Source organism: Oncorhynchus masou, chromosome 28 (genome assembly GCF_036934945.1).
Source record: "Oncorhynchus masou masou isolate Uvic2021 chromosome 28, UVic_Omas_1.1, whole genome shotgun sequence".
NCBI classification, from domain to species: domain Eukaryota; kingdom Metazoa; phylum Chordata; class Actinopteri; order Salmoniformes; family Salmonidae; genus Oncorhynchus; species Oncorhynchus masou.
The window spans coordinates 42955302-42972079 of NC_088239.1; the positions used below are offsets into that span (position 1 = coordinate 42955302).

Sequence of the window (16778 nt, forward strand, 5' to 3'; positions counted from 1 at the left end):
ATATATATATATTGCAATTAATCCCGAATGAGTGAGTGCAAAGGATTAGCATTTCAATTAATATAATTATCAACTGTGTGGTGACTCATTTTGTCCTTCCCGCCATTCTCAGTCCACACCCACTTCCCTTTGTCCACCAAGCCGTCATATCGGCTTAGCCCACTAGGGAACCTCCCCTATCATTTCCTTGTTAGTAAATAAATGATTAAGACAATTGATGTATGGATGATTCATAGTGAAGGCTGGGTTCGTGCAGATAACCAACAATTTACGACGTTTGGAATGAGACTAACATGAGGTAAAGAATAATTCATTAATTAGAAGACTAATTGCTTAGATAGTCAAATATCTGAAGAGTTGTATCAGGACAATTATAACTTCGTAATCTGAAGATTTCCCTTGGTGCCCCGACTTCCTAGTTAATTACAATTACATGATTAGTTTAATCACATAATAATAATTACAGAGAATTGATTTGATAAAATAACGGTCTTCACTTTAATGATGCCAAATACACAACACCATGCTCAAATGGATATTCAATGTCTGCTTCATCATCATCATCATCTACCAATAGATGCCCTTCTTTGTGAGGCATTGGAAAACTCCCTGGTATTTGTGGTTGAATCTGTGTTTTAAATTCTCTGCTCGACTAAGGGACCTTACAGATAACTGTACAATATGTCTAGGGCACAGAGATGAGGTAGTCATTCCAAAATCATCTTATTAAACACCATTATTGCACACAGAGTGAGTCTACGAAACTGATTATGTGACTTGTTAAGCAGATTTCAACTCCTGAACTTACCTAGGCTTGCCATTACAAAAGGGGTTGAATACTTATTGACTCAAGGCATTTCAGCATTTCATGTGTTATTCATGTGGAAAAATTCCTAAAAACATCACTCCACTTTGACATTGTGTGGTTGTGTGAGTAGTCAGTGCCAAAATCTCAATTTAACCCATTTTAAAATGCAGGCTGTAACACAACAAAAATGTGGTAAAAGTCAAGGGTTGTGAATACTTTCTGAAGGCACTGGAAACCACTGACTGAGGGAGTTATTACGGGAGTGGGAACCATAGTGGGTGTGTGTATTGCATGTCCATACCTGGTCCACAGACAGTGGATTTGATGCCAGTCTGCTCCAGAGCAGGGACTCTGTTGATAGCGCCCTCTATGTGCTGCATGAACACATCCCAGTCCAGGTCAAACAGGCTGAAAGCAAACTTATCAGACACCTGCAACACAAGGACAACAACCAAAACAGTGTTTATTCAACCAAACTTATTCATGTTCACTCAACCAAACTTTGGTGGAGTACTTCTCCTGGTCTCACTATCTCACTCTCTCTCTCTCTCTCTCTCTCTCACTCTCTCAGAGGACCTGAGCCCTAGGACCATGCCTCAGGACTACCTGACATGATGACTCCTTGCTGTCCCCAGTCCACCTGGCCGTGCTGCTGCTCCAGTTTCAACTGTTCTGCCTTATTATTACTTGACCATGCTGGTCATTTATGAACATTTGAACATCTTGGCCATGTTTTGTTATAATCTCCTCTTCTGGCTGTGCCGGGTGGACTGGCCACCCCATATAGCCTGGTTCCTCTCTCGGTTTCTTCCTAGGTTTTGGCCTTTCTAGGGAGTTTTTCCTAGCCACTGTGCTTCTACACCTGCATTAGTTTAGGCTGGGTTTCTGTACAGCACTTTGAGATATCAGCTGATGTACGAAGGGCTATATAAATAAATTTGATTTGATTTATCAGACACCTGCAACACAAGGACAACAACCAAAACAGTGTTCACTCGACCAAACATAGACACCTGCAACACAAGAACAACCAAAACAGTGTTCACTCGAACCAAACTTATCAGACACCCGTGTTGTATTCGACATTTTGAACATTGAGATATGAAAAGACATGACAGATCAGACACATAGCATATTAAGGAGTGAGATCTGTAGAAAGACAAGAGTGGCTGTGAAAATGTGCCGGGTGGCCGAAAGGAGCTCAGAGGATTGCTAAAGGGGAGGCAGATGGACATCTGTGGACTAGAAGGAAGAGGGATTGAGGTCAGGAGGTGAGGTCAGGGGGTGAGGTCAGATCCCCTGAAGGGAGCAATAAAGGTTTTTACTACCCTCTTCCTGCAGAAGCATAAGATGTAAGGATTGGAGAGAAGGAGGAGCATCTTAAGTGGGATATATATATATATATACATTTGGTTTAACCTGTTGGTACTAGGGGGCAGTATTTTCATTTTTGGAAAAATAACGTTCCCAAATTAAACGGCATATGTTGTCAGGACAAGATGCCAGAATAGGCATATAATTGACAGCTTATGATAGAAAACACTCTAAAGTTTCCAAAACTGTAAAAATATTGTCTGAGAGTACAACAGAACTGATGTTACAGGCGAAAGCCTGAGAAAAATCCAATCCGGAAGCGACTCATCTTTTGAAAGCCCTGCGTTCCAATGCGTCCCTGTTGAGCTGTGAATGCCCTATCAACCAGATTACGCTTTCTACGTATTCCCCAAGGTGTCTACAGCATTGTGACGTAGTTTTACGCATTTATGTTGAAGAATACCCGTAGGCGGATTCATTGCGCAAGTGGTCACCTGATTGCTCCCAGAGAAATTCTCGCATAAAATACAGAGGTAGCCATTATTCCAATCGCTTCTGAGAAACCAATTGTTCCAGTTGATCTATTATCGAATAGAAATTTGAAAAACACCTTGAGGATTCATTATAAACAACGTTTGCCATGTTTCTGTCGATATTATGGAGGTAATTTGGAATATTTTTCGGCGTTGTCGTGACTGCAATTTCCGGTCGATTTCTCAGCCAAACGTGAAGAACAAAAAAAATAATCTTTGGCTATCTACCTGGGAGTCTCGTGAGTGAAAACATCCGAAGTTCATCAAAGGTAAACGATTTAATTTGATTGCTTTTCTGATTTGTGACAAGGTTGCCTGCTGCTAGCAAGGCATAATGCTATGCTAGGCTATCGATAAACTTACACAAATGCTTGTCTTGCTTTGGCTGTAAAGCATATTTTGAAAATCTGAGATGATAGGGTGAGTAACAAAAGGCTAAGCTGTGTTCCAATATATTTCACTTGTGATTTTCATGATTAGGAATATTTTCTAGGAAGATTTATGTCCGTTGCGTTATGCTAATTAGTGTCAGATGACAACGGTCCCGTTCACGGGATGGGGTGTCACTAGAGGTTAAAGCTTCTCTAGTGTCCGTGGGTTATTTACTTATTTAAAAATAAGCACCTACTTTTACATTTAACATTTAAGTCATTTAGCAGACGCTCTTATCCAGAGCGACTTACAAATTGGTGAATTCACCTTCTGACATCCAGTGGAACAGCCACTTTACAATAGTGCATCTAAATCATTTAAGGGGGGTGAGAAGGATTACTTATCCTATCCTAGGTATTCCTTGAAGAGGTGGGGTTTCAGGTGTCTCCGGAAGGTGGTGATTGACTCCGCTGTCCTGGCGTCGTGAGGGAGTCTGGGCAGCACCTAACATCTGCAGCTAGTGCTGAGAGACTAGCCAACATTTAGGTTATTTTTAGTTTTTTAGTTTTAAACAACGAATTGACTGACATCGGTTCAAATGATTTGAATTCCATTTAGTTATTTTTTTCTTCTTCTGTGAGCTCAATGCATCGTTTCTCTTAGAAGCACGGAGGTTAATTAGTGATTAGACGTAATGGACCGTCACCCTCATCTGGCTTTTATTTATTGTTTTATTCTGTGTTGTTAAAGCATTCAACAGACAATGGATTTATAAAAACAATTTGAATGCAAATTGAAAACTGTGACTATTGTTCAGAAACCGAACCGACTTTCAAAAAGCACTAAATTGTTCAGCACTACCTGCAACCAAGGACACGCGGCAGCCCAACCAAGGACACGCGGCAGCCCAACCAAGGACACGCGGCAGCCCAACCAAGGACACGCGGCAGCCCAACCAAGGACACGCGGCAGCCCAACCAAGGACACGCGGCAGCCCAACCAAGGACACGCGGCAGCCCAACCAAGGACAAAACAACCCCACCAGTATTTATTTATTTATCCTTTATTTAACCAGGTAGGCCAGTTGAGAACAAGTTATCATTTACAACTGTGACCTGGCCAAGTTAAAGCAAAGTAGTGTGACAAAAACAACAGAGTTACACATAAACAAACGTGCAGTCAATAACACAACAGAAAAATCTATATATAGTGTGTGCAAATGTAGAAGATTAGGGAGGTAAGGCAATAAATAGGCCATAGAGGCGAAATAATTACAATTTAGCATTAACATTGGAGTGATAGATGTGCAAGTAGAGATACTGGGGTGCAAAAGAGCAAAAATATAAATAACAATATGGGGATGAGGTAGTTGGGTGTGCCATTTACAGTTTGGCTGTGTACAGGTACAGTGATTGGTAAGCTGCACTGACAGCTGATGCTTAAAGTTAGAGGGTGATATAAGTTTCCAGCTTCAGTGATTTTTGCATTTCTTTGCAGTCATTGGCAGCAGAGAACTGGAAGGAAAGGCGGCCAATAAGGTGTTGGCTTTGGGGATGCCCAGTGAAATATACCTGCGCGTGCTACAGGTGGGTGTTGCTATGGTGACCAGTGAGCTGAGATAAGGCGGGGCTTTATCTAGCAAAGACTTGTAGATGATCTGGAGCCAGTGGGTTTGGCGATGAATATGTAGCGAGGGCCAGCCAACGAGAGCATACAGATCGCAGTGGTGGGTAGTATATGGGGCTTTGGTGACAAAACAGATGGCGCTGTGATAAACTCTGCTCAGCAAATTGGATGCAGTCTGAGGCTATTTTGTAAATGACATCGCCAAAGTCAAGGATCGGTAAGGATAGTCAGTTTACGAGGGTGTTTGGCAGCATGAGTAAAGCAGGCTTGGTTACAAAATAGGAAGCCGATTTCTAGATTTAGTTTGGATTGGAGATGCTTAATGTGAATCTGGAAGGAGAGTTTACAGTCTAACCAGACACCTAGGTATTTGTAGTCCACATATTTTAAAGTAGTGATAATGGGCGGGTGGGCAGGTGCGGGCAGCAATCGTTTGAAGAGCATGCATTTAGTTTTACTTGCATTTAAAAGCAGTTGGAGGCCACGGAATAAGTGTTGTATGGCATTGAAGCTCGTTTGGAGGTTTGTTAACACAGTGTCCAAAGAAGGGCCAGATGTATACAGAATGGTGTCGCCTGCGTAGAGGTGGATCAGAGAATTACCAGCAGCAAAAGCGACATCATTGACATATACAGAGAAGAGAGTCAGCCCGAGAATTGAACCCTGTGACACCCCCATAAAGACTGCCAGAGGTCCGGACAACAGGCCTATGTGAGAAGTAGTTGGTGAACCAAGCGAGGCAGTCATTTGAGAAACCAAGGCTATTGAGTCTGCCGATAAGAATGCAGTGATTGATAGAGTTGAAAGCCTTGGCCAAGTCGATGAAGACGGCTGCACAGTAATGTCTTTTATCGATGGCGGTTATGATATCGTTTAGGACCTTGAGCGTGGCTGAAGTGCACCCATGACCAGCTCGAAAACCAGATTGCATAGTGGAGAAGGTATGGTGGGATTCAAAATGGTCGGTGATCTGTTCGTTAACTTGGCTTTCGAATATTGTAGAAAGGCAGGGCAGGATGGATATAGGTCTATAACAGTTTGGGTCTAGAGTGTCTCCTCCTTTGAAGAGGGGGATGACCGCGGCAGCTTCCCAATCTTTGGGGATCTCAGACGATACAAAAGTGTGTTGAACAGTAATAGGGGTTGCAACAATTTCGGCGGATCATTTTAGAAAGAGAGGGTCCAGATTGTCTTGCCCAGCTGATTTGTAGAGATACAGATTTTGCAGCTCTTTCAGAACATCAGCTGTCTGTATTTGGGTGAAGGAGAAGCAGGGAGGGGGGCTTGGGCAAGTTGCGGCAGGGGGTGCAGAGCTGTTGGCCGGGGTAGGGGTAGCCAGGTGGAAAGCATGGCCAGCTGTAGAAAAATGCTTATTATCATAGATTTATCAGTGGTGAAAGTGTTTCCTAGCATCAGTGCAGTGGGCAGCTGGGAGGAGGTTGTTAACAAGGACACATCAACCCAACCAAGGACACAACAACCCCCACCAGTGTTAACTCAACCAAGGACACAACAATGCTGCGCTGCACTTGTGCCATCTTCAACAAGACACGGCTTTCGCAAACATTTAGTACACATCGGTGAACAGTTATGGAAGCACACACACACACACACACACACACACACACAGACCGTTCAACCCATCTTTCAAATGTCACATAAACAGACAGAGAGAGAGCGAGAGAGATGATGCAGAGCACTCAGCAGGGAAATGCTGAACACATCCACATGCATATGCCACAGTGGATGAAATGATGCTGTAAAGAGAAGACGGGGATCAAGATTTAAAGAAAGAAAAGAAAAAAAGTTGGGAGGCTGCAGGGCCAGCCAAGTAACTGTGACCTTTTCCCGCAAGAATGCACGTACGCACACACAGTGATTTTCCATCACAACAGCCCCTCATTATCAGTCGAGGCCTGGCCCCGAGGGAGCTCCCAACACCAGATTAAACTTTCAACTTCTCCTAAACTTCTCTAACATATCGATCCACAGACCCAGCTTCTCCCTCTCTGTACTAAATGCATTTTCCTTTTCTCACTTCGTTTCGAACTCTTGAAGGCTCGTGCTGACAGAGCGGAAAGGACAAAAACTTTCCTTTATCCGGGTTGAGGTGTAAGGTAATTTAGCGCTGTCGAATTGTTTGGCTAGATGTGACTGTTAAACAGACTTGTGTGACGTGGTCTCTGGCTCCAGAGTTGGGGGTCAGAGGCGATTCTGGCTGGTGTGTGTGACTAAAAGCACATTAGGTACGGTACCTGCAGACTGAACAGGAACCACACCAACTGAGCACGCGCCACAGAGAGGAGTGAGGAGGGCATATTGACATTGAGCCGGTCAGAGCCAGTGTGCACCGACAGAACACGACACGCTCCAGCTAGACCAACACAAAACACTCAGATCTCAATCTGTGTCCTGCTGTAACCTCATAAGGCTGCATACCCCCTAGCTAAAAGTGAGCGAGCGAATAAGAGTGCGATAAAGGGGAAAGGGAGCCACAGACACTCAGTGGCTGGTGAAGTAATGAGTGTGTGTGTGTGTGTGTGTGTGTGTGTGTGTGCTTATCTGTGCACATCCTGCTGGAGCTTCTCCTCAGGCTGTGTGAGTAGGGAGCGGATACAACAATCCACTGACACGCCAGAGGAACAGAGCATGGCAATTAACTGGCCTGTGAAAGTGAGACATCAACAAGCAGCATGCCTCTCTGCGAGCTTCACTGCACCTCACGACGCGGGCGCGCAATATAAGCAAACACACATGGACAACCACACAAACATAAAGATTCTCACAGGTAGAGGTCAAATACTGTACACAAGCACCCGTATAGTGCACAACCCAATACACACAAACTACAGGAGGCTGCTGAGGGGAGGACGGCGCATAATAAATGGCTGTAACGGAGCAAATGGAATGGCATCAAACACCTGGAAACCATGGAAACCATGTGTTTGATACCATTCCACCCATTCTGCTCCAGTCATCCTTACAAACCCATCCCCGTTCCCCCCAATGAAGGTGCCACCAACCTCCTGTGTCACAAACACCAATGACATCCCGCTCACAGTATGTCAACACAATGAAAACACACACACACACGATACCTTGTCCCAGAAGACCGGGTTCTGTTCGTAACCCCCCACGGAGAGGGCGTCACCTTGGAGACGAAGGTAGACTGATGCATCATGGTCCCTCACATTGGGCATGTTCTAGAAGGGTGGAAGGAAGAGAGACATTCTTTAGATCTTCAAAACAGTATACTCCTAACAGATCACAGGCACAATGATCATCTTAGAACAACAAACAGGACTATAAAACACAGCAGACATAGCCTACTTGCATAGCATACTTGGGTTTCACATCTAAGGCTTAACAAAACAGTAGATCAGCGATCATCAGGCTCCAAAACAGCGTTCTGGGCAGTCTTATAGTTATGTCTCAGACTTGCCCAATAATAGTTCATCAAAAGACATGCCCCGCCGTAGAGAGGAGCAGCGGCATGCCCATCCATGTGAGCATCAGCCGCCACTCTTCCCCGGTACTGATTATGGTCTGGAAATGGTCACCATTGTCCCTCATCGACGATAGAAGTAGCTAGCTAGCCTCGCTCTCCCCATGCAGAACCCAATCAGTCTATACAATAGAGAACAGTCATCAGAAATCCGAGGATATGAATCAAAACGGGAGGTCACTACTGACCTACTAGTAGGCAGAAGGTTCACAATCACTGGCTGATTGACTAGTGGCAGTTTGGTCTCCATGGATACCGGAGCGAAACATAACACAGTTGAAACACGCTACAAAACTGCCCAAAAGTTGGCCAATTGCTGTAGCCAAGTCTGCCAGTAGCCAAGTCAACCATTCAAATGCACTTTACAAAAATGTTTAGCCATAAAAGAAATTACAACTATGATCAAAATAAAATAAACAAGACGGAGACTGAACCGACACAACCAGAATGATTAATATTTTATAGTAAATTGGCATATTTATGACATATTGGCCTTACCCAGGCCCATAGCCGTGCAGTGGTGTAAAGTACTTATTAAGTAAAAATTACTATAAAGTACTATTTTTTGGGGGGGTATCTTTCCTGTATATTACCATTTATATTTTGGCAACTTTTACTTCACTACATTCGTGAATAAAATAATCTTCTTTTTACTCCTTACATTTTCTCTGACACCCAAAAATACTTGTTACATTTTGACAGGAAAATGGTCCAATTCACACAAGAGAACATCCCTGCTCATCTCTACTGCCTCTGATCTGGAGGACTCACTAAACACAAATTCTGTTTGTAAATTATGTCTGAGTGTTGGTGTGCCCCTGGCTATCGTCAATAAAAAATAAAAAAATGACAAATTGTGCCACTTGGTTTACTTAATATAAAAGGAATTATGTTATTTATACTTTTTCCTTTCGATACTTAAGTACATTTGAGCAATTCCATTTACTTTTGATACATAAGTATATTTAACACCAACTACTTTGACTTTTACGCAAATAGTATTTTACTGGGTAACTTTCACTTGAGTCATTTTCTATTAAGGCATCTTTACTTTTACTCATGTATGACAATTGACTACTTTTTTCACCATTGTGAGGGTTAAATAATCAAAAGTAGTGCACTGGGCCTTTACTAGTATTAGCGGACCAATATAGACCTGTAGTGCACTGGGCCTTTACTAGTATTATCGGACCAATATAGACCTGTAGTGTGGGCAAAAACATTTCCAGCATCTCCGCTTTGCCAAAAAAGGTATTTGAATAATTAAGAACATTATCTTGCAGGATTCAATAGTTGGAATTGTAAGAGTTGTTGCCCTGACCCTTTCTCTACGACTGTCATTCTAATGGAATACATAAAGTGCAAAACCCAGTCCTCAAAATATTTACATCAAAAAGGTGCAAAGTTATAGGCAAAGATGCAAAACATCCACATCAAATTAAAAAAACATATTGATCAAATAACATGAAAACAAGCATTACCAACAGAGTGATGGTGAAAATGTATTCAAAAATGGTCCCAATTTGCTGGTGATTTGCAGTATGTGCAATGATACAAGTAAAAGGAGGGCTGTGATTGGTTAAATTGTCTATAAAAACAAAACTAGCAGAGATCCCATTCTGTCAGTAGAGTATATATTATGTTCAAAAATATAGATTTTTTTTTTGCCCAAATGTAAAAAAATATATATATTTTCAATATTCATGTTTATATTTTTGAAATCAAAATACTACTCATATTATAGAGTACGCAGTAAAGCTTCATATGACACCAATTTTTGTAGCACCTACGGATTAAACAATATGGAGTCTTAAAGGAGGTGTGGGTAAGGCCAGAATTTAATAAAATCGGGCCAACTCCAATTAATTAAATCAAATCAAATTTTATTTGTCACATACACATGGTTAACAGATGTTAATGTGAGTGTAGCGAAATGCTTGTGCTTCTAGTTCCGACAATGCAGTAATAACCAACAAGTAATCTAACTAACAATTCCAAAACTACTGTCTTATACACAGTGTAAGGGGATAAAGAATATGTACATAAGGATATATGAATGAGTGATGGTACAGAGCAGCATAGGCAAGATACAGTAGATGGTATCGAGTACAGTATATACATATGAGATGAGTAAACAAAGTGGCATAGTTAAAGTGGCTAGTGATACATGTATTACATAAGGATGCAGTAGATGATATAGAGTACAGTATATACGTATACATCTGAGATGAATAATGTAGGGTAAATAAACATATTAGGTAGCATTGTTTAAAGTGGCTAGTGATATATTTTACATAATTTCCCATCAATTCCCATTATTAAAGTGTCTGGAGTTGAGTCAGTGTGTTGGCAGCAGCCACTCAATGTTAGTGGTTGCTGTTTAACAGTCTGATGGCCTTGAGATAGAAGCTGTTTTTCAGTCTCTCGGCCCCAGCTTTGATGCACCTGTACTGACCTCACCTTCTGGATGATAGCGGGGTGAACAGGCAGTGGCTCGGGTGGTTGTTGTCCTTGATGATCTTTATGGCCTTCCTGTAACACCGGGTGGTGTAGGTGTCCTGGAGGGCAGGTATTTTGCCCCCGGTGATGCGTTGTGCAGACCTCACTACCCTCTGGAGAGCCTTACGGTTGTGGGCGGAGCAGTTGCCGTACCAGGCGGTGATACAACCCGCCAGGATGCTCTCGATTGTGCATCTGTAGAAGTTTGTGAGTGCTTTTGGTGACAAGCCAAATTTCTTCAGCCTCCTGAGGTTGAAGACGCGCTGCTGCGCCTTCTTCACGATGCTGTCTGTGTGAGTGGACCAATTCAGTTTGTCTGTGATGTGTATGCCGAGGAACTTAAAACTTACTACCCTCTCCACTACTGTTCCATCGATGTGGATAGGGGGGTGTTCCCTCTGCTGTTTCCTGAAGTCCACAATCATCTCATTAGTTTTGTTGACGTTGAGTGTGAGGTTATTTTCCTGACACCACACTCCGAGGGCCCTCACCTCCTCCCTGTAGGCCGTCTCGTCGTTGTTGGTAATCAAGCCTACCACTGTTGTGTCGTCCGCAAACTTGATGATTGAGTTGGAGGCGTGCGTGGCCACGCAGTCGTGGGTGAACAGGGAGTACAGGAGAGGGCTCAGAACGCACCCTTGTGGGGCCCCAGTGTTGAGGATCAGCGGGGTGGAGATGTTGTTGCCTACCCTCACCACCAATTATTACTGAATTATGATAAAAATGTCAAATAGAATACCAGTCAAAAGTTTGGACACCTGCTCAGTCAAGGGTTTTACTTTATTTTACATTGTAGAATAATAGTGATGACATCAAAACTATGAAATCATGTAGTAACCCCAAAAGTGTTAAATCAAAATACCATTTTAGATTTTACATTCTTCAAAGTAGCCACCCTTCGCCTTGAAGAGCTTTGCACACTCTTGGCATTCTCTCAACCAGCTTCACGAGAAATCATTTCCAACAGTCTTGAAGGTGTTCCCACATATGCTGAGCACTTGTTGGCTGCTTTTCCTTCATTCCAAACCATCTCAAATTGGGTTGAGGTCGGGTGATTGTGGAGGCCAGGTCATCTGATGCAGCACTCCATCACTCTCCTTCTTGGTCAAATAGCCCTTACACAGCCTGGAGGTGTGTTGGGTCATTGTCCTGTTGAAAAACAAATGATAGTCCCACTAAGCGCAAACCAGATGGGATGGCGCATCGCTGCAGAATGCTGTGATACCCATGCTGGTTAAGTGTGCCTTGAATTCTATATAAATAACAGACAGTGTCACCACAAAAGCACCCCCACACCTCCTACTACATGCTTCACGGTGGGAACCACACATGCAGAGAAAATCCGTTCACCTACACTGCGTCTCAAAGACACAGTGGTTAGAACCAGAAATCTCACATTTCCACCAGTCTAATATCCATTGCTCATGTTTCTTGGCCCATGCAAGTCTTCTTTTTGGTATTCTTTAGTAGTGGTTTCTTTGCAGTAATTCGACCATGAAGGCCTGCTTCATGCAGTCTCCTCTGAACAGTTGATGTTGAGATGTGTCTGTTACTTGAACTCTGAAGCATTTATTTGGGCTGCAATTTCTGAGGCTGGTAACTCTAATGAACTTATCCTCTCAAACAAAGGTAACTCTGGGTCTTCCTCTCCTGTGGCAGTCCTCATAAGAGCCAGTTTCATCATAGGGGCTTGATGGTTTTTGCGACTGCACTTGAAGAAACGTTCAAAGTTCCTTACATTTTCTGCATTGACTGACCATGTTTTAAAGTAATGATGGACTGTCATTTCTCTTTGCTTATTTGAGCGGTTCATAATATGGACTTGGTCTTTTAACAAATCTTCTGTATACCACCCCTACCTTGTCACAACACAACTGATTGGGCTTCATTTCCTTCTTAATACGTTTGAGCCACAAATGAACTTTTACGTCACACAACTGCTACTTGAAATGCATTCCAGGTGACCACCTCATGAAGCTGGTTGAGAGAATGCCAAGAGTGTGCAAAGCTGCCATCAAGGCAAAGGGTGGCTACTTTGAAGAATCTAAAATACCAAATATATTTTGATTTGCTTAACACTTTTTGTTACGACATGATTCCATATGTTACTTCATAGTCTTAAATGTCTTCACTATTATTCTACAATGTAAAATAAAGAAAAACACTTGAATGAGTAGGTGTGTCCAAACTTTAGACTGATACTGTATACACACACATTTTTCTCCTAACCCTACCACCCTTCCCCTAATTGGAGTAAACTAGTAAACAATAACACTTAGGCTTCTACTTCCAGCTCATACATACTATATACATTTTACAGACAAAGTATAGTCATCTTGTTGTTTTTAATCCCACTCTTCAGCTCCACTCAACTCCTCCCTTCAATCATTAGATTTTTAAAAATTTAACTAGTCAATTAAGAGCAAATTCCTATTTACAATGACCGGCCAAACCCGGATGGCGCTGGGCCAATTGTGCACCGCCCTATTGGACTCCTGATCACGGGTGGTTCTGACACATCCTGGATTCGAAACAGGGTGTCTGTATAGACGCCTCAACCACTGAGATGCAGTACCATAGACCTCTGCGCCACTCGGTTAACACCATCCAGATTTGATTCTATTTTCCATATATTTTTTTACTGACAGGTAAACAATTTAATAAAAAAAAAAACTTTATGTAGGAGTGCCTTTGATTTGACAGCACATAAACTCAGCAAAAAAAAAGAAACGGCCCCTTTTCAAGACCCTGCCTTTCAAAGACAATTCGTAAAAATCAAAATAACTTCACAGATCTTCATTGTAAAGGGATTAAACACGGTTTCCCATGCTTGTTCAATGAACCATAAACAATTAATGAACATGCACCTGTGGAACAGTCGTTAAGAGACTAACAGCTTACAGACGGTAGGCAATTAAGGACACAGTTATGAAAACTTAGGACACTAAAGAGGCCTTTCTACTGACTCTGAAAAACACCAAAAGAAAGATGCCCAGGGTCCCTGCTCATCTGCGTGAACGTGTCTTAGGCATGCTGCAAGGAGGCATGAGGACTGCAGATGTGGCCAGGGCAATAAATTACAATGTCCATGCTGTGTGACGCCCAAGCCAACACTACAGGGAGACAGGACGGACAGCTGATTGTCCTCGCACCGGCTGACCACGTGGAACTACACCAGCACAGTATCGGTAGATCCGAACATCACACCTGCGGTACAGGTACAGGATGGCAACAACAACTGCCCGAGTTATACCAGGAACGCACAATCCCTCCATCAGTGCTCAGATTGTCCGCAATAGGCTGAGAGAGGCTGGACTGAGGGCTTGTAGGCCTGTTGTAAGGCAGGTCCTCACCAGACATAACAAACACATGGGCACAAACCCATTGTCGCTGAACCAGACAGGACTGGCAAAAAGTGCTCTTCACCGATGAGTCGCGGTTGTCTCACCAGGGGTGATGGTCGGATTCCCGTTTATTGTAGAAGGAATGAGCGTTACACCGAGGCCTGTACTCTGGAGCGGGATCGATTTGGAGGTGGAGGGTCCGTCATGGTGTGGGGCGGTGTGTCACAGCACACCGTTACAGGGAAGACATCCTCTTCCATCATCCCCTTCCTGCAGGCTCATCCTGACATGACAATGCCACCCGCCATTCTGCTCGTTCTGTGAATGATTTCCTGCAAGACAGGAATGTTAGTATTCTGCCATGGCCAGCGGAAGGGGATCTCAATCCCATTGAGCACATCTAGGACCTGTTGGATCAGAGGGTGAGGGCTAGGGCTATTCCCCCCAGAAATGTCTGGGAACTTGCAGGTGCCTTGGTGGAAGAGTGGGGTAACATCTCACACCAAGAACGGGCAAATCTGGTGCAGTCCACAAGGAGGAGATGCACTGCAGTACTTAATGCAGCTGGTGGCCACACCAGATACTGACTGTTACTTTTGATTTTAACCCCCCCCCTTTGTTCAGGGACACATTATTGAATTTCTATTAGTCACATGTATGTGGAACTTGTTTATGCCCGTTTATGCCGGAGTTGCCTGAGTTGTAAGAATATTCATACATGTTAGGTTTGCTGAAAATAAACCCAGTTGACAGTGAGAGGACGTTTCTTTTTTTTTGCTGAGTTTACATGCTCAGTTGGGCATGACTGAGCATGTTTCTGCTCATGAGGTTGGCTATCTAACATGGCCTTGACATCGCCTACAAGCGTGATCGGGGATTTCTATTGGAGAAGCAGTTTCTAGGAATCTTCATCATAAACCATCTTTGACTCCGTTCTCTACATCAGTGGTTCCTAATCTTTTTATAGTCCCATACCCCTTCAAAACATTCAACCTCCAGCTGTGTACCCCCTCCAGCACCAGGTTCAGCGCACTTTCAAATGTTGTTTTTTGCGATGATTGTAAGCCTGCCACACACACTATACATTTATTAAACATAAGAATGAGTGTGAGTTTGTCACAACCCGGCTCGTAGGAAGTGACAAAGAGCTGTTATAGGACCAGGGCACAAATAATAATATAATATTCATCAATAATTTAGCTATTTATTTAACCATCTTACATATAAAACCTTATTTGTTCATTGAAAATTGTGAGTAACTCACCGCAGGTTATTGAGAAGGGTGTGCTTGAAAGGATGCACATAACTCTGCAATGTTGGGTTGTATTGGAGAGAGTCTCAGTCTTAAATCATTTCACACACAGTCTGTGCCTTTATTTAGTTCTCATGCTTCTGATTTAATTATATTTTCACAGAACCGCTAGTTGAAATTTCGATGAGGCTCTCGTTCAGATATCGGTAAGTTAACTCGAGGCGGGGCATGAAATGGATAACAAATCCAGTTGTTTGTGTCATCCATTTCGAGAAAGTACTTGCATAATTGCTCACCCAACTTGCTCAGGTTCTTCGCTATATCAAATTTGATATTGTCCGTAAGCTTCAGTTCATTTGCATACAAAAAAGATACGATGGAAAGACCTGCGTGTTGTCCTTGTTAATGCAGACAGAAGAGCTCCAACTTCTTAATCATAGCCTCAATGTTGTGCCGCACATTGAATATAGTTGCGGAGAGTCCCTGTAACCCTAGATGCAGATCATTCAGGCGAGAAAAAACATCACCCAGATAGGCCAGTCGAGTGAGAAACTCATCATCGTGCAAGCGGTCAGACAAGTGAAAATGGTCAGTAAAAGAAAGCTCGTCTCTCAATTTAAAAAAGTGTCAATACTTCGCCCCTTGATAACCAGCACACTTTTGTATGTAGTAAAATAATATAATTGCATAATACAGAAAATACACGGGAGTTCAGGGGCCTTGCTTTAACAAAGTTAACCATTTTTCACTGTAGTGTCCAAAACATCTTTCAAGCTGTCAGGTGTTCCCTTGGCAGCAAGAGCCACTCCACTGTCTCCCTGTCATGGCTTTTGCGCCATCAGTACAGACCCCATCACATCTTCACCACCAATGTCCATCTGATGTCACAAAGCTGTCCAGTACTTAAAAATATCCTCTCCTGTTGTCCTGGTTTCCAGTGGTTTGTAGAAGAGGACGTCTTCCTTAATTGACCCCCACCCCCATAAATGTAACGGACATATAACAGGAGCTGTGCCAGGCCCGCCACGTCTGTTGACTCATCCAGCTGTAACGCATAGAATTCACTGGCTTGTATGCAGATCAGTAATTGTTTCAGATCTCCTGCCATGTCACTGTTGCGTTGAAACAGTTGTTTGATGAAGACATTGTCTGTATAGTTTTTTGGGACTTTTTTCCCCAGCATTGTCCCAGCCACATCTGCAGCAGCAGGGAATAATTAAGTCCTTCACAAAGGTATGGGGTTTGCCTGTCCTAGCCACTCGGTAGCTCACCATATGAGACGCTTCTAGATCCTTCTTATTAATGGTATCTGTTGCTTTTATACATGTCTTACTTCTCAAAAGTCTTTATTCTCGTTCAAAAAACTCCTGTGGCTTGTTTTTTAAATTGGCACGTTGTGTTTCTACATTTAAGTGCAAGAGTGAAGGTTACATTGAGTTGTGAGATAGTACTTTTGCAAATATAACACACTGTGGCTGAGGAAAGACACTACTCCCAATATACACTACCGTTCAAAAGTTTGGGG

At 42.9% G+C, this 16778-nt stretch overlaps 1 protein-coding gene across 1 annotated transcript in view; it reads right to left on the reverse strand.

Annotated features, from left to right (window-relative positions):
- sardh (sarcosine dehydrogenase) overlaps positions 1 to 16778 on the reverse strand; it is a 108659-nt gene that overhangs the window by 71423 nt on the left and 20458 nt on the right. Inside the window, exons 8-9 of the mRNA XM_064942086.1 lie at positions 7752 to 7856; positions 1110 to 1239 (exon numbers count right to left, since the gene is read on the reverse strand). Coding sequence (XP_064798158.1) covers positions 1110 to 1239; positions 7752 to 7856 — 235 coding nt within the window. The remainder of the gene's footprint in view (positions 1 to 1109; positions 1240 to 7751; positions 7857 to 16778) is intronic.